This window comes from Alligator mississippiensis, chromosome 5 (genome assembly GCF_030867095.1).
Source record: "Alligator mississippiensis isolate rAllMis1 chromosome 5, rAllMis1, whole genome shotgun sequence".
NCBI lineage: Eukaryota > Metazoa > Chordata > Crocodylia > Alligatoridae > Alligator > Alligator mississippiensis.
In genome coordinates this window covers 8,651,339-8,677,119 of record NC_081828.1, presented here as the reverse complement: position 1 = coordinate 8,677,119, position 25,781 = coordinate 8,651,339, and the positions used below count along the sequence as shown (strand labels likewise).

Genomic DNA, 25,781 nt, shown 5'->3' with positions numbered 1-25,781 from the left:
AGTGCTGTGGAGAAGCTTAATGAGGAAGGAGCAGTTTTGGCCTCGCCTTTAGGTTCAGTAACCAAAAGTAAAGCTCAGCAAATACAGCAGACAAGCTCTGCTCTGCAAAAAACCATTGTGTTAGTTGCGTGATGTGTGAAATGATTTTCCTTATTTGCAGACTGATCCTGTTGATTATGTGGAAAGCCTTTGTGAAAATATGCAGTTGTTTCAGAAGGAGGACTTCCTGACAGGAGACCAGCTTCTGTTTGAATACAAGCCTGAAGTGAGTTGCCTTCTAGCTACACCCCAGGGAATTATGTGCAGAAAAATTGTAAATTATGCTAAATTAATTGTTTTTTTTTTTTTTACTTTTCATCTTATATCCTTAATAACTGTGCCAAAAACCCTGTCTGGGTGGGTGTGGGATTTGTGGGTGGTGTTGGGGGCCCCCCCCAGCCACAGGTGCGTGTCCCCCATCCTCCCCATGGTGTACAGCTCCTGCCACTGCTGGTGGCGGCGGCAGCAGCAGGCAGTGGATCTCAGGGTGCTCATGGCCGCAGCAGGCAGAGCCCTCTTGCAACATGTGGCTTCAGCTGAGTCCTGGGGGCTGCACGCGATGGCACAGAGCCTGCTCAGCCTGGTCCACTGGAGTGTACCTTCACACCAAACCAGGCTGGCTCCGTACCAGCACATGGGGCTTGCAGCACTGCAGATGGGAGCCTTGTACCATCGTCCCGGGCAGGTTTGGTTCCTCCACATGGGGCTTCTCACTGGAGTGCTGGAAGCTCCACATGGAGGCACGGAGCTGGCCCAGCCCAGCTCGATGGTGCGTAGCTCCTGCCTGCAGTGCTATGAGCTCCACGTGCTGGCACAGTGTCAGCCTAGTCTGGCCTGTGGGCCCGTGCCAGAGAGCTGGGCCTGATGGGCTCCATGCCACCATGCGCAGCCACCAGGACTTAGCCGGAGCCGCACACCACTGGGGGCTCTGCCTGCTGTGGCCATGAGGACTTGCTGCTGCTGTGGTGCTGTTGCTGCCCACCATGATGGGGAGTGGACTTGTGGAAGAGGGGCCCAAACCCCCCACACACCCCCATGCCTACCCACAGACCCCCCTCCTGCAGGCAGGAGCTCCCCTCCCCATTCACCAGCTGTCTAGTCATGCACTACTGTGCTAGGTGCCTCCACATGGGGCTCCCAGCTGGAGAGCCAGGAGCCCCGTGGAGGTGGAGGCATAGAGCCCGCCCAGGTTAAATTATACAAAATTATAAAGTTATGTAGGGTCACACATTTTTATGCGCAGAATTGCTCAAGCACATCATTGCGTATTTCTCTGGGGTGCATCTAGCTTTGAATGCATCTGAGATGGGGAAATTCAGAAAACTGCACTGTATTGCACAGGTTTTATAGGTTATTTGGGTAGCTTCCAATAATTTTAGAATCCAAAAGCAAATAGCTTGGTTTTAAAAGAATCCTTTGAGTATCCTGTACTTTTTTAGAATAAGTTTAAGACTTTGGCAGGTGCAGGGAAAGTTTTACATCAGAACTGAGGTGTATTGCCTTTTTTCTTTGTAGATCATTGCTGATGCCCTTAACCAGCTGTACCCACAGAGAGCCAACCTTGTTCTGTTGTCTGCTGCCAATGAAGGACAGTGTCATTTAAAGGAGAAATGGTTTGGCACACAATACAATGTGGAAGGTAAAGTGACCTTCCTAGAAGGGGTCAGAGGTTATTTAAAGCCCTCAAGGCTGTTAAAAATGTGCCAGTGCAGTGTGCAGCCTGCAGGAGTGAGAACGTGCACGTTTGACTGTGGCTGTCTTGCCCAGAGCATGGAGCAGTAAAGACCTGGGTACCTCATGCTACTGTACAGTTATTTTTTCCACCTTGAAGCATTGCCTCTGAAAGATCCTTTTATTAAAATATTTTTTGGAGCATTGGGGGTGTTAGAAGGGGGATCACAAAGCCTCCCTTTCTCCCCACTCCAAATAACTATTGAATAGGGATGAAAATATAGCCAGTGGAGGCAAGGGCAAGTTGTGGTAATTTGCAGTGCTGAAGTGCACACCCTAAAGTTGCTTTTAAATATGACTCCTTTTTTCTAAGTCTGGGTGGAGGGAGTCCTAAAATGGGATGTACAGAAGGGTGGTAAGGAGCACCACACCGCATCAGGAGAGAAGCTTCCATCATTCTGCAGATAGGCACAAAGACAGACTTGTCTAAAGGAGGAGAGAATTTTTCTAGGAGTCAGTGCAGGAGCTGCTGATTTGCTACGCCTGTCTCCCGATAATTGACTAAATTCATGTTTTTCACAGATGTTGACAAATACTGGAGTGATCTATGGGCTAGTGACTTCGAGTTAAATGAGGATTTGCACCTTCCAGAAGAAAACAAATACATAGGTACATGAGATGCCAGTATCTGATTGGACTGTCACACTTCCTCAGTAGTCATTTTGAGGAGATGAGGTGTTATAGGGTTTTTTCCCTCTGTTGAAGTCAGACTGCAGAAATATCCATCTGAATTCCTCTTAAAGCTGACTTTTATAAGTTTTAATTTTGGACCAACAGTATTAGCTTGCTGTGTACCAGAACTTGGTTTACTCTAAGGGGGAATTTTTTGGCTTGCTGCTCTTTTGACAATGACAAACTCTTTAAAATAGCTGCATCTGTCACTAGGTGTAAAAAGAATAAAAAACTTTTATCTCTTGAATTGGACATAGTAGCCCATCTGTACTTCATTTCAGGATTGGTCGTGAGCCTGAGTTTGGGTGTTGGATCTAAAATTGGGGCCCAGATAGTGCTACTGAATGTACTTTAGCAATCTGCAGGAGAGAAGAGCAGTTTGCCTACCCCTCTGACAATGGCGGTTTCGCATCAGTGGCTGTGGATATGAAATATAGTAACTCGGCTGTTCTTTGCTTTAGCCACCGATTTTGCTCTGAAGGCACCCGACTGCCCTGAGACAGAATATCCAGTCAAAATACTGAGCACGCAGCAAGGCTGTCTGTGGTACAGGAAGGATGATAAATTCAAAATTCCCAAAGGTAATGTTTGTTAACTGCTCTATTGTGTAATGAGCAAGGGAAGCTTTTTGCTAGGCAACAGTGCGGTCTTAAATAGGGCTGGCATGTTCTTCAGACTGGAGGCTTATTGTTTCCCTTTCCTCTGAAACCGAAACAGCACAGAGCATTGCTCCAATTGCCATTTCAGTTGCAAACAGCAGCTTTTGTGTTAACCCTTTTAGGTTGGCCTGTGGTATCAATTCCCCCTGAGCTACTTGGTTAAAAATGTGCTTATTTCCATCATTTCTGGCACCCCTAGTTTCAGTGTGTGCTGGTGTCTGTATTTCAAAAGGTAACACTTTGAGGGCGTGCAATTCTCTAGGCTATTTGCTGGATTTTGGTTTGGATGTCTGTAAAATCTAAATGCCACTTGCCTACAGTCATTCTAATGAGCAGTGTATTGTGGCAGTGCTTGGAGGCTGCAGTCATGAATTGGGTTCCATTTGTTAGGCAGTTAGCACTTGTACAAGCACCCTGAAAAGGCAGTCAATCACCCGAGTAACTAATTCAGTTGTGATTTACAGTTTTCAGGCAGTTTGTCACATAACGCTACGTTGTCTCAGTTTCAGATATTTCCGTTCCACTGCTGCTTAATGCAGCTTGCAGAGTTCTGTGTTAGAAGGCAGAGAAGGAATTGAACGGGTTTTTTTCATAATTGTAGGGAAAGACGCACAGATTTTCAAGCACCTTTTTGTCTGTGGACAGCTATCAGGACCTGGCAGTTTTACTAACTGGTCTTGGGTTTTTCTTTGTAGGAAATATTTAGGTTAGTAGATGAACCCTGACTTTGTCTCTTAAGGGTAGTAATATACTTCTAATGCAGTGATCTTTAAAATCCATAATTACTGTCACATGGTAGCAATCTGCTCAGAATGGGATGCAAATATATCACAGCGGCAACTGAGGGCAGAATTTGGCAAACAAAATCTGGTTTGGTTTGTAAGAATGAAGGAACCCACCCAAGTTTGAAAAATCTTATGTTTTTCTTATGAAGTGAGAGAATTGTCATCTGGGATCATTGGGACCCAGGGAAGAAAGCTGCTGTTTTGAGAGAGACTTTTTGAGTGGAACAGCTTTTTAACTTTTGAAGATGGAAGCTCTTTGAAATAGGGGCTGTGTATTTTTAGAAGTTGTTCTTGTTGTACCTCACCTTTTGACACTTCAGAAGTAAATGCAGAACATTACTTTCTGGCGAGCAAGCAGCTTGTGACGCTTTTGCTTCTAAAGCAGCATCACGTCCCTGTCTCAGTCAGCTGCATGTGACTAGGTACTGTCTGTCCCTATACCGTGCACCGCACTGCCCGTGACTCCTGTAAAATAATTGCATGTTTTTGTAATGTATATTTCTGCTTCTTTTTAACATGCACTTGGCATTTTGGGAAAGGCAGGATTTATTAGGGTTTATGTTGGTTAACCTAGGTAAAAATTTGTCATAGCCAAGCAACCACATTTTTGTGGTTCAGAATACCACGTTATTCTGATTATAAATTAACTTTCATTTTTATCAAAAACTATAAAAATCAGTCTGCTTTTACGCAGGGTTCAGCCTGTAACTGGATCGGTATGGTACTGTTGTATGGAGCAGATAACCCTCCACAACACCCTCACGGGCCAGTCGGCCGGGCCTGGAAGGTGACACTTAAGGTCACATGTTCTTCAAACTTCAGTCCAGCGCAAGTGACCCTGCATGGTGCTTGTAAGGGCCCTGCTGGCTGCTCACCTTTGGGTCAGCAGGGTAGCACGCTTTCTCATTGGGAGGAGGCAGCGTGGCCTCCTCCCAATGAAAAAGTGTGCCACCGTGCTCCCTCCTGGCTGGAAGGTTCCCAGGGCTGCTGCACTGGAGGGGAGGCAGGCATTAATTCATTGTCAGAAAACTAGTTCGAAGCTGCCCTTCTAGCAAGGGCCTCCCTTTACACAGTTTCCATTTAACAAAAAATGTCTATCTTGAATATGAGCTGACATGGGATTTTAGTCTGAAGACAGTACAGTGAGCCTTGGGCAATTTTAGTATTTTTAGTACAGTTATTCCTATGGGTTCATTTCGTTGTTGTTTAATTTTCTTGTGAGGTTTTTGTTAGGGCAGTAGTGCATTTCAAGGCCTGTCTGTTGCAATGTTATATTCAGGAAAACATTTCCCCTAGAACTGAACCTGAAAATGTGGGGTCAGCTTCTAAGTGCAACAGGATAGTACTGATGAGAGATGAAAAATGGTGTGAAGACATTTTCTGCTTCCAACTGCCATTGTTTCAGCAGTTGCTCATTTCAGTCTCTTTATTTCAGCATACGTACGTTTCCATCTGATCTCTCCAATGATACAGCAGTCAGCAGAAAAGTAAGGATTGCCTTTTATTCGCTCTCTTGCAGAGCAGCTAAAACTTCCGTGTAGTTAAAACAAAACCCCCCAACTTGCAGCTAGAACGCCAGGTTCTGTGCATTTCACTTCTTACTGTTGAGTTTGGGGAGCCTGTCTGTGTGACAGGGGTTGTCGGAGGAAAAGGGACTTTACCAAGGGAAGGGACACAGAAATAGCAGGGAATCCATTGGAGCGGAATTTTGTTGTAAAGAGTTTTGTGTTGAAAGGGGCATGACTCCTAGCTGTAATATGTGCAATTATACACAGGCTTTGATTACAGCTCTGCAATGCTGTGTCCTTCCATGTGGGGTCCTAACCATCAGGTTGAGCAGTGCTATGCAATAAAGTCCCTGAGGAGCTATCTGCACAGACAGTGTTTTTGGAATATCTATGAATCTATTGTTGAAAAACTTTTCCAGATCCCTAGTTGGGAAAGTATTGGTTAGAGCCACAGCATTTGTTGCTAGTTTTCTGTGGCATGTACAGCTGGATTAAAAGAAACGTTCTTACCGTAATACAATCTCTACATAGCTATCAAATCTCCATCAAAGCAACTTCTCCTTCAGACAAAAGCTGTGAATCTTTCTTTGCACAAAATGTTAAAGTGTGTTTTTCTCAAATTATACTGAGAACTGATATGTTGTTTAAAATATACATTCTTTATTCTCATTAGATTTTTAATGACTAAAGCTGCAGGAGAACATTTACTTATGTGCTCCCCAATGCAACTTTTAAAGTCAAGTGTTTTTTCTTTTTGGTGCAAATATCTTTTAGTTTATTGCCAAAATAATCTGTAGTCAGCCCTGGGTTTTCTTAACGAAGAGAGGGTCATAGCTTTGCTTTTCAGATTATTTACGTTGCATGGGGCTAAATTCCTGGTGAAATAGGAGTTTTTGTATTGCATTTTATGGTTTAAATCTTAAATAATGTCTTAAGTTATCCCATGAAATAGTTCCTTCCCGTTAGGCATCTTGTTGTGTTCCCTCCAAGCCAATGAGTTTGAGGCTGGTTTTGCTTTTGTATTTTTTCCTGCTTGCTTTTGGCACCCACTCATGCCCCTGTTTCCATGCAGTGTTGTGCTGTTTGATACATTTGTAAACATCCTTTCCCACAACCTTGCTGAACCTGCCTATGAAGCGGATGTGGCTCAACTGGAATACAAGCTGGTAGCTGGAGAGCATGGTTTGATCATTCGAGTGAAAGGATTTAATCACAAACTACCTGTAAGTATGAGCAATGCATTGTCTTTGTTATAGGCTGGGTGTGTCAAACGTATAGCCTGCCAGCTGCATCCAGCCGACAGAGCCATTACCTGGCCCCCGGTGCTGCCCCTGGGTCTGAATTGACCCAGACCAGCCTGGCGGGCAGGGCCCAGGACACACACTGCCTGCAGTGCCTGTTCCAGCCACTCTGGGTTAGTAGGCCCACAGACCCTAGACTCTGCCCCTCCATGCTAGATCCAGTGCATGTGGTGCACATCCCAGAACAGCTAGCAGGGATACTGAATGCGGTGCGGATCCCAGTCTGGCCCATGGACCAGTCCTGTGTCCCTCCATTCAGCTGGTGGGGCTAGGCGAGTTTGACCCCTCTGCTATAGACCAACCCTTTGCTGAGAAACCATTCACAGCCTTGACTGTAAACTTTGATTATTGATAGTCTCATAGTAACGGTTTTATGTACATAATAGTCTTCCTGCTGAGTGCAAGAGCAAAGTGAGCTCCCCCAGGAGGCACTGTGGTAAGAATGGCTCTTGGCGGAGACTTAACCCTCAAGTACAGCTGTGAGGAGTGGAGGGGAGGATACAGCTTTCTTGGCAGAGGGGATCCAGGTGCAAGTAAAAGTTCCAGGCAAGACTAGAGTTCGCAGCCCAACCACCGTCGGGAAACACTGCAGTGTTAGTAGCCCTACCTGTTAGTTCTTCCCATCACAGCATTCCCTCCATCAGCTTCTCTTACCAGTCCCAGGTGTAAAACCCAGCAAAACCATTCTGCTGCAGACAAAACATTGGCTAGCCTGCAAAGGGAGGAGAGCTAGAGAATCACAGAGTCCAATAAAAGCTCTGCTGTTATTGCTTCATTTTGTATGGAAGAGCCTTGGATCCAGGTGCAATGGGGAGCCTTGCTGGCATCCTCTATTTGATGATACACGCAAGAAACCAGTAAAACACTTAACATCAGTACTTTGCTGTTCTCCCTCCTACCTTTTCTGCCCCAAACAGGGCAACTTTCATATTGTTTCTGCATATGTTTATATATGCTCTTCGTAGTCCCATACATTCAGCTGTACTTCCTGCCTACGGCAGCAGAGTCAGACCTGTTGAGAAGTTTCATTGTGGGAAACGCCCACCCTCTTGACTGCTGGAGCTCCTGAAGGAGCTGCAGATACTTTCCAATGTGCTTTTGGACATCCTCTTTCAGCATACACCTGCTACTTCTCAATAGTACCTAAGGTTTCTCCGGCTTCTGCTATAAAAACTCAGTCTTGCAAACCGTAACAGCTTTGAAAATCTTGCCTTTGGGTTTCAGTTTTCAATAGGAGGGAAGATGAGTACATTCTGTGTGCCTGCATTTTCAGCTGTTGGACAGAGTGGGAAACACTCAGTTTGTTCCAGGTTAAATTATAAAACCTTTTTTTTGTCTTTTATAAACTAAAAATAATGAACCAGAATACCTTGTTCTATCTGGCTGTTTGTCACTGAGGACTGTTTTAGTTGAACATTGCAGGAGGAGGTAGAATTAAAACAAACTGTTAAAAGAAAAAACAGCAGCGACAACACTGGAGTATGTTTTGTGGCTGCTAAGATTCTTAGGAGGTTAACAAGTGCTTGCCCCTTTATGTATCAAAATGGGCTTGGAAATGCTGTTGTGAATACTGGCAGGAAGGAGACGAAGGGCTTGCCTGCGTCAAGTACTCGAGTCAAACACAGACCAGGCATAACCAGGTGAAAGCCCCGGACAGTACAAAGTGTGAGTGGTTCCCCTGACTTGACGGCAGGTGTTGTGTGTAGGTGGGGCCAGGGTCTGTCATCTGGCGAAATCCTCAATGTGAAGGAGAGGAAAACGTATAGAAAAGGGCCCCATCACACTGGGCTCTTTGATCTGTGCCGTGTTCAGTGTTCTCCACCTCCACCGGAGAATGCTTTTTCTCTTTCTTCTACTGTACAGGAGTCACCATAACCAGATGTCTGCTCCCTTCCTCCCCCAACACAGGGCCATGCCAGTGCCGCAGAACAAAGGGACTGGGCTTTACGATAGCAGGCAGCCTGTATCTGCACTCTCGTAGCGCATGTGCACCTGCGTGTAGCTCACTCCATCCTGCACAGGGGTATGCTTGGATGGGCCTTTTATTCCAGAAGCATCAGAACTATTTCATCGTGGGGGGGAGGGCTCCTTTTGAGGGCCACAGAACCGAGATGGTTGTTGGTTCAGCCCTTCCTCTCGGGGGCTGTAGTGTTGGGTGTTTCATGAAGTAGAGTTCTTTCAGTTATTCAGCAGGCATTTCAGTTAATGCAAACCTCACAGGTTTAAGGAGCCCTCATGAGCTGCTCTTCCGTTCTCACTTGTTCAGGTCTTGCTCTTATTTTGCAATGCCTTCTTACTACGTGTCTGTAGGGCAAATGGTCTGAATTTCTAACGCAGAAAAAAGATGAATTCTCACCTTTCACTGCATTCTTAAACATGAAAATTCAGAACGTAGCTGGGGCATTAACGTGAAAATTATTCAGTTAGCTTCCATAAGCCACCACTGCATTACTGTGTTGTTGCTCTGACGCAGGGAGAAATGCCTAGCAGTGGGAGCCAACCTTTTTTGGCAAGCATGCCACAAATTAGCCCTCCGCCCTTCTGGAGTGCTACTCCTGTCCCCTTCCTCGGCCCAGTCTGCTGCTCTGCTTTCTGTTTCCTGCCCTGTGCTCCCTGCCCAATCTGCTTTTCTGCTTCCTGCCCTGACTGCTGCTGTGCTGCCTGTCTCCTCTGATCTGCCGTGTGCCTCACGGAGGCTGCCATGTCACTTCCGGCATGTGTTGTTGCCTGGATTACAGGTAAATTTGCAGGTCAGCTACCGATAAAAGAGACACGTCTATGGCTTGACCTTTTATTGTGTACACCCCAAAACACAAAAAAACAACACTTATCCCAAAGTCTGCCTGCCTGTGATGGCTCATAGATTCTTACCTGTACCGGCTGGGGAAAGAAGGGTGGCACACGGGTTGGCAGCAGGTCATCTTGAATTTGCTGAGTTCTTGAGTTTCCCTCTAGCCTGTGCCCTATATTTGCAGCTGACTTGTGCTAATATTCTAATAAATATTACATTTCTTTATTTCACTAAAACCTTTTGGGACTGGACTGAACCAGATCTCTTGTGGATTTGGAAGGTGTCAGTCAGTTGGGGTTTATGTCTGTGGGGAAGTAGAAGGAAGGGTTTCTTTCTTAACTCTGTTCTTCACCATCATTGAATGCTGCATCCACCATCCTGTTTTCTCTTCCCCTTCCTTTATAGTCTTCACTGACAGGGTTGCTTTGTTTTTACAACTTACCTAAGAAATGTAACAAAAATATACATCTGTTCTAGGAAAGCAGCAGCTCAATGCATGTGGTTACATCAGCCAGTATTACTAACCATCGCTATGATATTTGGATTATTTAATTTAACGTCTTTTTGAATGTCTCCTTTCAGGCCTCGTGCTGTGTTTTTAATTGGATCATGTTACTGGTGTAGCTGGACATGTTCCTTGCTTCCTGAACTTTGCTGCATCCTACAGTCACTCAGAAACAGGCTTTGGAGCCTTCTGTTTAGCCATACTTCTGTAGTTTGGAAATGGCCACAGCTGGTAACCACGTGCCAGGGATTTGCTACCTCTGGTTTAGCAGAATCTCAAGGGAAATGGTAGATTCCCTTGGGTGCCGTGTTGGTCCCCAAACTATTATTGTTTTGTATGACAGAATTCACTTTAGTCCTCCTGGCAAAAAAAAAAATACTGGGCTAAAATTGCTCAAAACCATTTCTTCTTCTTTCTAGCTGCTGTTTCAGCTAATCATTGACCACTTGTCAGACTTCAGTTTTACTCCAGCTGTTTTTGAGATGATAACGGAGCAGCTGAAAAAAACTTACTTTAATGTCCTCATCAAACCGGAGACGCTGGCCAAGTAAGTGTCCATGGGGAGATAACAGGGCCTTTCTCTGGCTTAGGGTGGTGGTAAAGAATGGACTTTTCTCCGCTTCAACTCAGTTGTCACGATGGCCTGCTAGCAGCCAAGTGAGTGCATCCTTAGTGACAACTTGCTGTGCTACATTTTGCAGTCAGTGGTGAAAACGAATGCTGGGGTCTCCAGGGCTGGAGTACAATACTTATAAATGTGATGGGAATATTCTGGGCAGTTTAAGAGTGTTGTCCTGGGGAGCAGGCTTAAAACCTTCCTGAGATCCTCAGCGACTGGCGCAGCAAGCGTCTCATCTCAGGTTACCTGGGGTACTTGGGATTTGAGGCAGGCTGCCCAACACTTGGGGCTGCTGGCGAGGACGTGCTGGAATTCATGCCGGGCATGTTATGAGAGGTATGCGGAGCTCTGCATCCCCGTTGGGTGACGCATACTCTGTTTCTGTTGTGTTGCAGAGATGTGCGTCTCTTGATTTTGGAGCACGGCAGATGGTCAATGATAGATAAATACGAGACTCTAATGAAAGGCCTTTCCATTGAATCGCTCTCAGCCTTTGTCAAGGCTTTCAAGTCTCAGCTCTTTGTAGAGGGTCTGGTACAAGGAAACTTCACAAGCCGAGTAAGTACACACCTCAGCCAATGAAGCTTGGACTCTGCTCACTGATCAGGGCTCAAGTTTTATAACATTATTTGTGCTTAGTTGCCACTAACTCCAGGCGTGATGCCGTTTCACCAGCCTGTGGCCTCCTGCACTGGCAGCTCTGGGGATCTCTCTCCCAAGTGCAGCTCCCTGATTAATGCTGTGGGTGCAGCATAGCACACATTGGTAGTGTTGACTTCACCCGCTTGCTTAAGCACACTCAGCTTATCTCTAAGCTCCAGAAATGGATGAGTTGAGGGCATTGCCCCTGATGTGTTTGCAAGTGTGCTCCTACTGTGTACCATTGGGGTGCCTTTGTGCTGGTGCAGCTGTAGATGACTTCCCTAAAATCACCAGTGGAAGTACAGCCCATGGCAAGGTCAGACTGCAATGGAGCTGTGCAAGACCCAGTCCTGCTATCTTCTCTTGCACAAAACTCCTGAAGAAGCCAGTGACGGCTTCTACCCAAGAGCTGCAGGGCCAGCCAGGAGTCTGACCTTGCCAACAGGCCTTTATTAAAACCTAGGTATGACGAGGGCAAGTCCCACCCGCAGTATCACATGCTGTTGTGTGGCTAGGAAGGAGGAAAGACCTGAACAAACCCGTTTTCACTTTGTACTTGTCACCTTCCCTTAGTTGGTCATGTTTGTCCTTGGACTGTCAGTCTGGGGGGGAAACTTCCCAGTGTCCTGTTGGGGACAGGGATTCTTCTAATGACCAACTTGCCTTTGTGGGCTCATGGATCGTGGAGGCAGCTGGGGTTCAGCCAGCGCTGTGACATTGTTGCATGCGTTTGTGTGAAGCCTGGCAGCATGGGAGTGAAATAAATTCATTGTGGACACTCTCTGCCTGCAGCACTTGCTGTAAGATCTGCTGCTCCTCCTCGTGTTGGCTGGCACTCCCATCACTGGAGCACAGCATGCTCCCTCCAAGCACTTGCAGCCTCTCGAGCAAGACAGGCCCTTCCCTCTTGCTCTTTTTGCACATACCCCGACCTGCTTACAGTCCCACTCTCCGAGAGCCATTTCTCTCCCATTAATTTCTTCTTTTCTGGCTTCCACACGGAGAGACTAAAACCTCTGAGTAACATACTGGATGGGAGATGTCCGATCCCTTCTACAGCATAACGGACTAGACTTGTAGGGAAGGGACTGACTTGGTGCTGTAACAGCAGGAGGGCAGGGCTGGTGGGGGCATAGGTGGAGTACATACTGGGGCTGACAAACCCATTCTCCTCAACTGTTTATGCTTCATTTCCTAGGAGTCGAAGGACTTTTTGAATTGCGTTGTTCAGTGAGTATCTGATTTTTTATTTTTTTTTTTTCCTTCTTTCCAATTGGGAAGCAGATAACAAAGTTATGCCCTTCGGTTAACTGGTTTCTTCTTTTGGGTGGGGACATGGTTGGAAACTTGGAATTTCCTGTTCAAGAAGAAACATTGTAACTGTATCATCACTAGTTTCTGCAAATCTGCCTTGGGGGTTCAGACTTGGTGGCAGGTGAAATGGGACATGTTATTAATTTTGTTGTGGCCTGAGGAGGGATGGAGACTAGTTTGACTCCTCCTGGGGCATCTGTGTTGTGAGACTGGTGGTTTGCCTTGGTCAAGGAATGGGCAGGTGTATGACACTCGCTGCTTGGACTCTCTTCAGAAAGCTGCAGTTCGTTCCCCTCGCACACCCGTGCCCTGTCCAGTTCCGGGTGGTGGACCTGCCAAACACACACCTGCTCTGTAAGGTGAAAGCCCTCAACAAAGGTGATGCCAACTCAGAAGTGACAGTCTACTATCAGGTATTAGGATGAAGATATGGGCATGTCTGTTTGTTTTTTCCCTGTGGCAGTTGCTGATGCTTGTCCTGAGTATACAACAGTCCTTCGGTGATGATTTTATAGAAAGCACACTGAATTTTGCTATCCCCCCATGAATGAGGCGGCCCAAGGTCCTGAAACCACTTGATGCATGTGATTCTCTCTCTCCTATGGGTGCCCCCCACACCCTTTTGCAGCACTGTCACCTTCCTCCTTGCTTGTTGAATCACAGAAAGTGAGGGTCTGAAGGGACCTCAGGAGGTCATCTAGTCCAACCCCCTGCTCAAAGCAGGACCAAATGAGGATACATGGAAGGCCTGAAATCTGGATGCCTTTCTGTTCGAAATTAATATACATAATGCTGCACTCCTCCTGTACTGGCTCACTTTCTCAAAGGTCCCTACTGGGATTTGGATTGTAGCTCTTAGCTGCACTAAATAATTCCTGTTGTTTTCACTGAATATATATATCTATTTTTTTTCAGTCTGGGGCTAGGAGTTTACGAGAATACACCCTCATGGAGCTGCTTGTGGTAAGTGTCGATCTATCCAAGGAAATGTCCAGTGCTTAGTGATGTGTACAAGCAGCAGTCGTCTTTTTATAATGCCTGCCAGGAAGACAGCACTTGGTGTCAAGAGGCCGCAGCACAGAGGTGACATCCATGCTGTGGCCCACTTTAATTAGATTTCTGGGTAGTGAGCACCTCCACCTGTGTGGTGACATAGTGCCAGGACAGAACTAGCCAGGTGTTTTGCTGAGGAACCCGATGATGTAAGCTGCTTCCTACAAAACCTGGTTCAAGTGCCAGGATCTTTTGTCGTCCAGGCTTAGCATTTTGTCCCTTGTGGTATAATGGGAAGGGGGGATCCATTGGGATTTAAGTGGCTTTCCTCTGTTACTCGTTTTGATCAGTTATGTGCTAGGTCTGATGATAACTGCTGCTGCAGGTAGAAATGGGTCTGACTGAAATCATCCATGTTTCAGATGCACATGGAGGAGCCTTGCTTTGACTTCCTGCGAACCAAGCAAACCCTTGGGTAAGTTCAGCTGCTTTATCCTGTGTAGTGAGCTTCATCTCCTGGGGGATTTGGGGATCACAGCCACAGTCAGCAGCACCCTTCAACTTAGTAGTTTTTGTCCTATAAAAACTGCAACCTTGTGACCAGCCAGGCTGCTGAATTGGTCAGATTACTCAGCCGAAAACACCCAGCTCCAGTCAGCAGGGTTTTGTCCTTCTAGCTTAGAGTCCATGGTCAGAGGGTAGGTGATCAGTGTAAGTGGGATGTGCCTGGTGGGGAGCTCCACAGCCACGCTCCTCCTTAGTAGACTTCCTTGAAGGTATCTCCCTCCTGCTCTCCCAAGCAGCCACTTGTATAGTTTTCCCCGATCATTGAAGCAAGCCAAGGGGGCTGTTGGGATAGTATGCACTTCTTCACAACTTCAACAGCATCATCCTCCATTTACACCCCTTGAGGTGATCTGCAGGTACATCGAAGCAGCTTCCTGGCTGAGCCAGTGCCCACGTTGTGCATTTGCAGAGTCGCTGGTTCAGAGCAGCTCCAAGCACGTAGCACAAGAGCTTGAGGTGCTGCTGGCAGCGTGCTCAGGGCCAGCGGACTAGTCTGGCTGTGGGTGTGAGTGGGCATTGCCTGCTTGTCAGTGTGCCAAGGCTCACCCAGCAGGGTGCGGACGTGTCCTAAGTGGCTGCTGTAACCCTGCTCGCCCAGAAGTCTGATTGCTGGGCGTTCTTGCAGGGTGAGAGATCCCCGTGTTGGGAGTGCCCACAGCCTATTTGCCCTTGCCTGCTTGCCAAACATTTGCAGAGCTCTGAAAGGGATTAAGAGAGTGCCCTCGCCTATGTCCATTTGCTGAAAGAACTTAAATGTCAGTATAGTTAACAGCCACCTGCTTGCTAAAACTGCTGCTCCAGGTGTTGCCAGGAGCCTCATTGGGTCATTAGGCACTGCAAATAAAATGGCCTGTGCTTGGGAAATGACTTTTTGTCTCCTTTTGGTTTCAGCTATCACGTGTACCCTACCTGCAGAAATACTTCAGGCATCCTTGGTTTCTCTGTTACTGTGGCAACACAAGCAACTAAGTACAAGTAAGTCCCAAACTTATAAGAGCAGTTAGACTTCACGCTAGCACCTCCACCATTAAAGGTGCCATTAGAAGTGAGGAGCTAAGCAAACAAAGGCGTGTTCAGGCTCCAGGTGCGAGGAGGAGAGAAGTGGGTAAGGGCAGGCTCAGGCTGTCTGAGCCTAACCACTCCCCTGGCCCCCACGGTAGGGAGCTAAGTGCTGTAATCATTAGTTTCTGAAATAGGGTGTTGCTCAGTTCACAAGGGACGGAGGGGCCTCAAGTGTCAGGAGGGTGAGGAGCACTTGAGACCTTTGCAATACACCAGCATCTTCCTCCTCAGAAGATTGTAGTCTAGCAAGTTTGCTCTTGCATTCTCTGTGCTGCTTTGACCGTAAGCTCTTGGGGACAGGGAACATCCAAACACCAGGAGTTCAGGGCAGTTAGTTCTAGGTGCCCCGATATAATACCCTACTGATCATCAGTCCCTTGGTTGATGAAACTGTTGCTTTACTCCACAATTTTTCTTGGCAGCCAGGTTACCGCGCTGCTCAGGAGGAAGCTCTGTGCGTAGCATCCCTCAGCCAGGAGGTGGGATGTTAAGTCCAACATTTTCACTCTTCACCAAATGGTCAAAATGTTTCTCAAGTAACTGCTGCTCTTTGCTTTGTAAGATTTGGCATCGAATAGTCACAATTGCTGGCTTCCCCTCCACCCCAAACGATTCAATCCCGTTCTCTGTTGCTTTTATTTCAGTTCTGAATTGGTTGACAAGAAGATAGAAGAATTCCTTTCCTGCTTTGAAGAAAAGATTAAGCATTTAAGCGATGAAGCTTTCAGCACTCAGGTAAAATGACTCGGAGATCTCCTACTCAGAGCAATAACCAGGGAAGGTGCCTAGGGTCACTTTTGCTTGGAGGAGAAAGTGGCAATGATGCAGAGATGCTGCTGGCAGCTGAACTAACCCTCAGTTCCTTGATGAGTTTTTGATGCTTCTCCTGCTGGAAACCCTGGGCAGGGCTGAGGCAATGGCCTTATTCAGTCCCGAGTTTCTAACTTGCACATCCACTTTTGTTGTGAAGTATACAGCACATGGCAGCCTCAGCTGGACCTGCCCTTCTGGATCTGAATTCGGTTCATTTGCTGAGAAGTGGCATTTTCATTTAATACAGGTCACAGCACTAATAAAGCTGAAAGAATGCGAAGATTCCCATCTGGGGGAAGAAGTGGACAGGAACTGGCATGAAGTGGTGACTCAGCAGTATCTCTTCGACAGGCTTGCTCGTGAGGTAGTCAACATAACTTTGAAAGCAAAGTCTAAGCCTGTTTAAACAGACTCAGAAAATTAGGGTTGGAAGGGACCTCAGGTTGTCTAGTCCAGTGGTTGTCAACCTCTCTTGTACTGGGACCCATTTGTAAACATCGATGGCCCATGCCCCTCACTCCTGACCCGCTGGCCCCAGCCCCCTATTGTGGGGTAGGGGGGGCCCAAAGCAGCCCTTTGCAGGCTTGAACTCTGCCAGCCTGCAAGGAAAACCTGGGGTTTCTTTTTCTCCTTTTAAAGAAGAATCCATTTTTAAAGTTTGTTCGCAACCTTTTCCATGTATTTTTGTGACCCATGGGTTGAGAAACACTGATGTAGTCCAGCCCCCTGCCCAAAGTAGGACCACCCCCAACTAGATCATCCCAGCTAGGGCTTTGTCGAGCCAGGCCTTAAAAACCTCCAAGGATGGAGCTTCTAGAATGTCTCTGGGTGACCTGTTCCAGTGTTTTACAACCCTCCCAGTGAGTTTCCTAATATCCAACCTAAACTTCCCTTGCTGCAACTTGAGCCCATTGCTCTGTCGTCTGCCCCCACTGAGAACAGTCTAGCTCCATCCTCTTTGAAACAACCCTTCAGGTCACTAGCTATTCACTCCCTCTGTCTTCTCTTCTCCAAACTAAAAAAAAAACCCCATTCCCTCAACCTCTCCTTAGAAGTCATGTCCCCCACCCCCCTCACCATTTTCACTGCTCTCTGCTGGACTTGCTCCAATTTGTCCATGTCCTTTCTGTAGTGGGGGCCCAAACTGGGCACAGTGCTCCAGATGTGGGGCCTCACCAGTTCCAAATAGAGGGGAATAATCACAGTCCTCCATCTGCCAGCAACGCTCCTACTAATGCAGCCTACTCTGCTGCTAGCCTTCTTGGCAACAAGAGCACACTGTTGGCTCCTATTCAGCTTGCTTTCTGAAGGCATTGCTTTAATGTCGTTGTAGGTCACCAGTGCAGTAGAACCTGGATTAGTTTGTGGCAGGGGTTGCTGAGTTAAGAATAAGCTGCTCAGCTGTTTGCTGCAGCTTTTTATTACAAAGGGGACTTGCTGCTGCTGTGACCAATGGGGGCTCATCTGCTGTTGATCAGAGAAGCAGCACCCTCTGGCAGCTGTAGTAAGCAGCTGGCCCACTGCTGTGGCTGTATATAGCCCTAGCTAGTTCAGACTGTGTGGAGTGGGGAGGGGGCATCTGGGCACCAGGCTCCGTCTGCCCAGTAGTCACACAGGTCCTGAAACCCCTTGTGCTCCAGCATGAACGCTGCATAATCCAAATGGTAACATCTGAGCTTTTATAAACCTTCCCTGTGCAGGTAGGATGATCTTGAAGATGATGTTCAGAAGTGTGTTGGGAATTGCTTAAGCAACCTAATGTGCAACTTTTGTGGTTTAGATTGAAGCACTGAAGTCTGTTACCAAATCAGATCTGGTTGCCTGGTTCCAGGCTCACAGAAAGAGCGAGAGGAAAGTGCTCAGTGTTCATGTGAGTATGTGCTTGGACTTTCTTCCACAGTGGACTGGCTTCCTCCAGGGCCTCAATGTATGATAATCGCTGGGCTTTTAGTTGAAGCTTTTTCTTGCTGCCCTCTAGAAGCAGGCTTCCAGCAACCATTTTTAGACTTACGCTTGTGTTTTTCAGCTCATGACCGTGAAAAAGCATGCAAGCTAACTGACTCTTTTGTACTGTGATAGTTGCACACAAACCTAGAGACAGCGTATGGGCACCGACAGCCAACAGCCCAATTCCATTCCATCTTCCTTGGACGTTAAGAGAAGGAAGCATAAATTAAAAGTGACAAAAGCTTTAAGCCCCAGCCCTGTCTTGCTTTGTAATGCTCTGGCCTTTGAACTTTTCAGGTGGTTGGATTTGGAAAACATGAAGGGGACTCGGAAGTGACAGCTGTCTCTGAGATTCAGAACTCTTCATGTGATGAAATACCTCAGCTAGCTTTCTTACCCCCATCCTCCTTGATGGCTAACATCACTTGTATCAAGGACATCAAGGCTTACACATCCACTCTGACTGTTCTCCCGTACCATAAAATATTAAAATAAATGTCCTCTTGCCCTGCAGTTATGTGTAGCTTAAGTTATTTAAAATTTGAGGGAATTCATTTGGTCTCAAATGAATCTGTACTGATAACAACACTAGGCAAGATCACCCTTGCTAAAATTAAATTCCTTGAGAATTTGTTGCTGTAAATCAGCCACTGTTTTGGATCTCACATTTTCCTTATAGTAATCTCATCTCTATAGGCATTTTTTTAAGTGTCTTTTTCTTAAGTCAAGTCTTTCTTCTCAGTACAGAATATCAGTTCAGCAAATTACCTGCCCTAAGTTATACAGTGACCTTTAAAACCTCTTCTGTCCGGGCCGCTGTGTTCAGTGCATGATTCTGACCATGCTACGAGGACTGGAGAGGGTACTTGTGCATCTACCACTGTGTCTTTATTTTACATTTATGAATTTTTTTTTCAGCTCAAATTAAACTGCAGTATTTAAATTTCATTAGAATGTAACTGTAGCAGCAGTTGCCAGTTCTCCCTTTTCCCTGTTAAGTAGTAAGGAAGAAGATGGGGTGGAGGGAGAAGTTTTAGCGGTATGTTGGCAGAAAACATATTGTAAGTGTGAACTTTGTTAATCATTTAGAGCATGGCCAAGAGCTGTTTGATTGGAGATCGTCCATCAAGTAAGATTTTCAGTCTAGTTATGGGAATCTGTCCTCACCTTGAAGTATGGACAAGAGTGAATTTTACTAAAAGAATGGCAACTGCTGCTACAGAACAGAAAAGTGAAACCAATGCATGTTACAAGCTGGTTTTTATTGCTACTACCTGACCTATGAGTAGCTGTCTTCAGAACAGGAGTGTGGTCAAATCAGTTCATCACTTACAAGTCTTCCACTACCAACCAGGGGGGAAGAAAGCACCTTCAATGTAAGTCAGGTGGACTGTTCTTGTCCCAAGAGATTAAGATTTCCCTTTGCGGCAGGGAAAAGTACTTCATCTTATTGGGAATCATCCTTGGGTATTTGGCAAGATGAGCCTCTTCTCTGTGGCCATAAGGGACAGGACTAGGATCAATGACCTCAATGTAGCAGAGGAAGTATAGTCTAGAAATGGGGAAGAACTTGCAGAGTAGGAGCTGGAAGGGGAATCAAGCATGGGGAGAGGCTGGCTAGAGACTTACAGAATCTTCATCCCTCAGGTTTGTCAAGAGCAGGTTAGACATTTGCCTGGGCTGGCTTAGTCAGGGATGATCCTGCCTCGAGTGTGCAGCTGGACTAGCTGACCTCCCGCCATCCCTCCCAGTCCTACTTCCCCCATGACTGCAAGGTGCTGCCCTTACTCCAAGATGGAGTCTTCCCTTGCCGAAGCTCCCAACTGGTAGATGTAGAGTAGTGTAAACTTAAATACTAATTTACTGCACCAGAAGCGTTTGCATGGCTTCAACTTGACAAGACTGGAGTTCAGAGGGGATACATTTAAAGGCACCATGTTAGCATTGTACAGTAGTAGACTAGTCTGTACGAGGAGAGACTAGCTGAGAGAGTAACAAGTGTCACTCTGATATTGTTCACCTCTTAAATAAATTGCACTGGAATTACTCCAGTGGCTTTTCTGGCCAGCACCAAGGTGCTGGGAACTCCCACTGTCTTCTCCAGGTGCAAGGGGGTAATGTGAAACACTTAATGCCCAGCTTTTCCATTTCACTAGCAAAGCTCAGGGGTAAAAAAATCAAAGTGCTGCTCAGTACCATTTTCAAAGCACCTTGAGGACTTTGTAGGCTAAATTCCTTTAAATCCCATTCTTAAGTGACTTGTGTTCTTCCGGAAGTTTTACTTGCTCTCTATATAAACAGCAATGCTAATTTTTCACAAAAATTGTTTGCCATATACTGAATAGTTGGAAGTCTTTTTAACTCATAGCTCAGTTTCAAAACAATCTTGCTGTAAAGGTTTATTAAGAAATCAATAAATACAAATCCATAAGAGAAGTTTGAAAAATCTATTTTATGAAGCTTTGAGATGCACTGCGTAAATTGTAATCTATGGTTACATTTTTCTTCTCTAAAATAAAATACCAAAGTTATTTTGGGTGAGACACTGGAATGCCAAGGGGGTTTTGATTTATCATACAGGTGGTAGGTAACATTGATGGAACATTGTCTAATAAACTGTCCAAATCAAAGGAATCCTCATATTTACACATTGCAAACATAACTGGATTTAAATGAAGTCTTGCATTTTGTATATATTTATATATATATGCAGGACCCAGGAATATTATGCAACTGATACCAGATGTCGTCATGTCCTTCACAGTGGTTATACAGAGTGTATGCTCCACAGCCCAGATTATTTATGCTTCTGAAGCATGGAAAAAAAAAAGGCTCAGACATCCTGCCTCTGAAGTCTGAATGCACTATTTGAATGGCAAAGTTCCAACATAAGTTACTGTCCTAAGTCAAGAAGTTTTCTGTTTTAATTGTTCATCTGCATCAGTAAGTCCAGTATCCCTGAGATAGGAACCACTGTTACTGGAGGGGACAGGTTCTCCACAAGACCATACTTGATAAGTGATGACTATCCTGGTATCAGATGTAAACTTCACTAAGCCAAGGCTTGCATGTTTTAGGGGTTTTATAAAACACCTAGTGTTTGCTGGCAACAAGTCGTTTCAATAGCGGCTCATCATAAACCCAACATTCTCCATCTTCATGGAATAACTAGAAAAGAAGGGAAGGGGAAAATTACATCTGTAAGATTTTTTTGGTGGAAAAAAGTCATGATGTAATAAACATGACTAATTCAAACACAAGTCTTTAAAGTTTCCACTGCTAAAAAGCTCACCCGTGTTTCCCACGATGTCTCATTCTCTTTTCTCGCTCTGGCTTCAGCTCTTTGTTTTTCTTCAAGTCTGTGCTTTGCGTCAGTAGCTGCATCGATGTCTCTGATTTTTAAGTTGTGAGTTACATCTTTCCATAGGCTTAAACAAAAAAGCGGTTTTTAAATACGTTGATCTATGGGACGAAACAGTTCTACAAGGCACGTTACTGCATTACTACTGGATCTTAATTCTACGCTAAAGCCTTTTAATGCATTGATGCAATTAAATTAAGTAGGGAAATGAAGGTCCAGTTTTAAATATTTCCATTTTACTGAACAAGTCCCATAGTGCTGATTAGTCTGATCTAGTCCATGACTCAGGTCATTATATAGTTTTATTTCTCAGAAAATCTTAGTCTACTACACACTAGCCCAGGGGTGAGCAATATGCGGCCTGCCAGGCCATTATATCCGGCCCACGGGGCCCTAAAAAGTTTAGAAAATTAATTTTCATCCACCCCGGTCGCCTGTCATGCAGCCCTGGATGGCTTGCCAAAACTCCGTAAGCAACCCTCCGCCCAAAGTAATCGCCTGCCCCTGCACTAGCCAGAAGTCTTTTGCATCAGCTTTATGAAATGCTTACCAGCGAGACTCGTATTCCTCTTGGTCCTCCAGTTTCCTTACCTTCTTCTTAATTGTAGGCATTTTCTTGGTATCTATGAAGACTACATTCTCCTAAAGATAAAAGTTGTTCAAAACAAAGAATTAGGGTACTTGTTTAGGTTTCATTTGGATGTGCACACTTTTCTTAATGGTTTTTGGTAGAGGATGGATGTGCAAGGTCCACAGCTCAATTATGAATACAAAAATGCAAAATAGTTGGGCACGAACTTGAAGTGCATCAGCTACTCTGCAGAGGCAAGCATGGGTTAAGAGCCAGCCCATGGGCAGGGACTACTGGACAATAGATGCATTGAGAGTTGGCAGCCAAATATGGTGCCACAAGTTTTCACCAGCGTGACCCTATGGACCCAGCTGCCTTCAGGAAGTGTCAGAATAAATTTAAGCAGGGGTGTAGGTTGTAGCCATGGTGGTCTAAGGACATAGGCAGACAAGGTTCCTTGGGTGAATTTGATATCTTTTATTAGACCAACCCAAATAGTTGGAGAATAGTTATTAAGCAAGCTTTCGAGTTCAAAAACCCTTTGTCAGGCTAAGGAAGTGTCAGCAGTTGGCGTGTGCTCTTCCTGGATGGAAGAATAAATGTAACGTATTCTAGAAGAGCTGATGCAAAACCATTTGGCACCTCCTGCAATCTCTCCTCACCTTCATAGGAGGGTCCCACTACTTCTGTTGAAACAGTTTTTTGTTGCAGTGGTTAAGGTATACTGAAGTGTTCATCAGCTCCTCACACTTCCACCCACTAAGCTGAATGCATATATAGAAGGAGGAGAAGAGAAATTTCTGCAAGAGCCCCTCTGGACACTGCATTGCATTTTGCAGTCTACCATCCATGAAAATACTGGAGCACAGTTCTTGTGAGACAATGAAAACAAGAGAAGTTGCTTTACCCCTGTTGCATATTTTGCATACATGACACCATTCCATTCTCCTTCAATGGAGCAGAAGGATCTCTTGTCATTTGGGTAGCTAAATGGAAGGAAAGATGAATGTTATTGTTCATATCACAGTAGCACCTGAAGTCTCCAGCCAGGGTGAGGGCCTCAGCCTAGGTGATACCCTTATTTCTCACATCTAACACGCACCTACCTTTGGCCCCTCCCACCCAAAGAAATCAGCCTGCCCAAAAGGAGGTGCATGAGTTAAGCAAGGAAAGTGATTTCTACCCAGGAGAGAAGCACCCTGCTTTGGATCCTGCTCTACAGTGCAGAAGCTGGTATTACTATTCAGCAGCTGAGGAAGTCAGTTGACTTAACCTGTCATTGGTCTCTACTCCACAGGTGTTAAGAGCCCTCTTCCTCTAATGGTCTTGATGTTCCACTAATCAAGCTAACCTTTCTTATGGCAATTTTGTTGTTTGCCAGCTGCTCCTGGTCTCTCCCCTCCTATTCACAGCCTAAGCAGGGAGAGGAGGGCGAGTCTAGCTGAATAGAGCAGGGACAGCCTAATCTTCAGCTAAATACTGGAATGTTTTCTTCATTCTGCCTTTCAAAAACAAGGTGCATATTATATTTTGCGAAGTGTTGTATGCACAAAAACACAGTATGTTTCAGACAGTCTCTGGCCTGAAGAGCATGTAGCATGAATAGCCATGGGAGAGGCTACTAGGATAAAGGAGTGAGTAGACAATCTATGCTTTTTTTTAACTTGTGGAAATGTACTTGCACATCTTACCCTCTCAAGGAGAAAGTGTGATCTATCAGCTAAAGATAGGACTTGCACTGTGCATGCAGCTTGTCAGCAACAGTGCCCCAATCTACACATCCAATGAGATTAAATGCAATTCCCAAAAAACTACAAACAAAACCAACATCTGATGGAAAGTAGCACCAGGGGAAGACTTGCCAAGAAGCTGAAGAGGGAGTCTGGCACCTAAATCTCAGTCTCCTAGGCCTCTCTAAAAATGCCAGCTGCAGCCTGACAGTATTGGAACAGAGTTCATTCATATACAAGCTGCTAAATATGGCCTAAACTAACAACCCAGCCCCTGTCAAACTCACCTCCTGCCTCCAATTTGTATTATAGTATGGGCCCCAAATCAAGATGGTGGACTTCCTTATACTAGGTTCTGATTTAACACAAAATAAAAGACAGTTGCTGCAGTGAAGAGCTTAAAAATTAATTTTTCAGCTATGATTCAAACTGGGGAAAAAAGGAAGATAGAAAAAACTAACAGAGAGAGCCTCACATACATAGTCTATCTTAATCCAGATTCAACTACAAATTAAACATTTACTAGCATCTGGGTGGAATCCAAAGACCAGTATACATTAAATACAAGTTCTCTTAGGGAGTGGTAGTGAAAAAAAATGCTCCCAATGGCAGCAAAAACCCTAGGGTAAAGAAATAAAAATACAAAGGGCTATTCAAGAACATGGCCAAAATCTTTTTATTCTAGCTAGAAGTGGCCAGGAACAACTCTAGAGCAGGGGAGGAGTAGATTCACGTTAATGCAGCATCTCCCCCATGCTAAAGCACACCCTAACTTGAGATCCCCACATGAGTTTGGTGATCCATAATTAGCACCCCTGCTATAACAATGACTGGAAGCAATCTTTTGCTACAGCTACATAATGAACACAGCCATCTAAACTTCCCTTTCTATAAAGAACTGTCAGTATTTCCATAAAGAGAAAGGTCAGCTGGACAAGAAAAGGAGCCTTACAAAATATCAGCGGTGACCCTGTGCTTCTTTCCTCCATAGAACGGTTTAGTGTGGAAAGTGATGCTAGCATTATAGCCCGTTTTTGAGCAAGTAATATTGCACTCGCCACCCAGCTCTATCCATGGCACTGTGAGAATCGATCTGCAATGATAAAGCGGAATTGGGCCTTGTTAAAAACCACACAAACCAGTGGCTCAATGCAATTCCAATAATGTTTTAAGAAAAATAGGTACAGCATTTACTTGCCTTCCATAACCATTGGGGAAAGTCAAAATATAGTGCTCATCATAGTCCAGGCATGAAACACACCCTACGAAAGATGAGATTTTTTTTTTTTACTATGACCAGCAGCACTTTCAGTATTGAGATTTAGAACACTAACAAACAGGTATCTCAGAAAAACTGGGGTAATGGTCTGATTTTGGAGGTGTTTAAGCACTCGCCCACAAACGACAGAGGACAGGTAAGTCATGGATATTCAAAGCACTGGAGTCCAGGCCTTGAGCAAGTCAGGGACCAACTGAATGGAGTGGAACCCAGTACCACAGGCTGCTTACTGAGACTGGCATTCAAACGATACTATGCAAAGAGAGCAATGATAAATAAAGCATACTCATCATGCCCGGTAAGATTATAGCTTCCCAGCAAAATGTATTAACATTCTTGGATTAGTTTCTTCACAGTCTAGAGTTTGCTTTTCAATTATACACATACATACCTTGCCCGATATTGTGGACACCGATAGACATTCCTAAGAACTTTGACTTGGTCCATATATGAGCATTGAATTGTATCCTCTTGTTAAAACACTCGGCATAAAATGCTGAAACTTAAGGAGGGAGAAAAGCGTTAACAAAACAGAGCAAGATATTTAAAATAACCAAAAATTAGTGTTGGGACCATGAATATTACATCGAGATACTAGTTGTCAGTATGGAATTCATCACTCCCCCAGAAGAATAATCTACAGAGAATATTTCAGTTTTAAGAAACTCATCCATCATTAACAAAAAATATCTGTTCAAGGCTAAAAGTCAAAACTGGCTTCACTGTTCATCAGTTCCTGGCCAGATGTTTAAGACCGAGTTTTTAAATCAACTCACTTGGAGGATGGTGCGAAACCTGCTCTGCCACAAATGTTACAGTGTTTCTGCTGACCCAAGGGATTGGTCCCTCTGACACAGGCTCCTGCAAACAAGCAAAGAGTTAACTTCATTTG

At 45.2% G+C, this 25,781-nt stretch overlaps 2 protein-coding genes across 4 annotated transcripts in view; one reads left to right on the top strand and one right to left on the bottom strand.

The window, feature by feature from the left end:
- NRDC (nardilysin convertase) overlaps positions 1-18,461 on the top strand; it is a 40,673-nt gene extending 22,212 nt beyond the window's left edge. The window contains exons 15-31 of the mRNA XM_006262236.4: positions 161-265; positions 1,555-1,678; positions 2,293-2,379; positions 2,904-3,023; positions 5,322-5,373; positions 6,467-6,617; positions 10,411-10,538; positions 11,006-11,168; positions 12,451-12,482; positions 12,841-12,979; positions 13,482-13,529; positions 13,982-14,034; positions 15,018-15,101; positions 15,833-15,923; positions 16,249-16,365; positions 17,782-17,871; positions 18,246-18,461. Coding sequence (XP_006262298.2) covers positions 161-265; positions 1,555-1,678; positions 2,293-2,379; positions 2,904-3,023; positions 5,322-5,373; positions 6,467-6,617; positions 10,411-10,538; positions 11,006-11,168; positions 12,451-12,482; positions 12,841-12,979; positions 13,482-13,529; positions 13,982-14,034; positions 15,018-15,101; positions 15,833-15,923; positions 16,249-16,365; positions 17,782-17,871; positions 18,246-18,443 — 1,782 coding nt within the window. The 3' untranslated portion in view covers positions 18,444-18,461. The remainder of the gene's footprint in view (positions 1-160; positions 266-1,554; positions 1,679-2,292; positions 2,380-2,903; positions 3,024-5,321; positions 5,374-6,466; positions 6,618-10,410; positions 10,539-11,005; positions 11,169-12,450; positions 12,483-12,840; positions 12,980-13,481; positions 13,530-13,981; positions 14,035-15,017; positions 15,102-15,832; positions 15,924-16,248; positions 16,366-17,781; positions 17,872-18,245) is intronic.
- A 1,920-nt stretch (positions 18,462-20,381) lies between these two features.
- Positions 20,382-25,781, bottom strand: part of OSBPL9 (oxysterol binding protein like 9) — a 100,237-nt gene continuing 94,837 nt past the window's right edge. For all 3 annotated transcript variants that reach the window (XM_014598646.2, XM_014598647.2, XM_059727827.1), the window contains 8 exons: positions 25,666-25,750; positions 25,281-25,391; positions 24,809-24,872; positions 24,563-24,703; positions 22,788-22,866; positions 21,860-21,951; positions 21,241-21,376; positions 20,382-21,116 (listed from right to left, as the gene is read on the bottom strand). In XM_014598646.2, the coding sequence (XP_014454132.1) occupies positions 21,042-21,116; positions 21,241-21,376; positions 21,860-21,951; positions 22,788-22,866; positions 24,563-24,703; positions 24,809-24,872; positions 25,281-25,391; positions 25,666-25,750 (783 nt within the window). In that variant the 3' untranslated portion in view covers positions 20,382-21,041. The remainder of the gene's footprint in view (positions 21,117-21,240; positions 21,377-21,859; positions 21,952-22,787; positions 22,867-24,562; positions 24,704-24,808; positions 24,873-25,280; positions 25,392-25,665; positions 25,751-25,781) is intronic.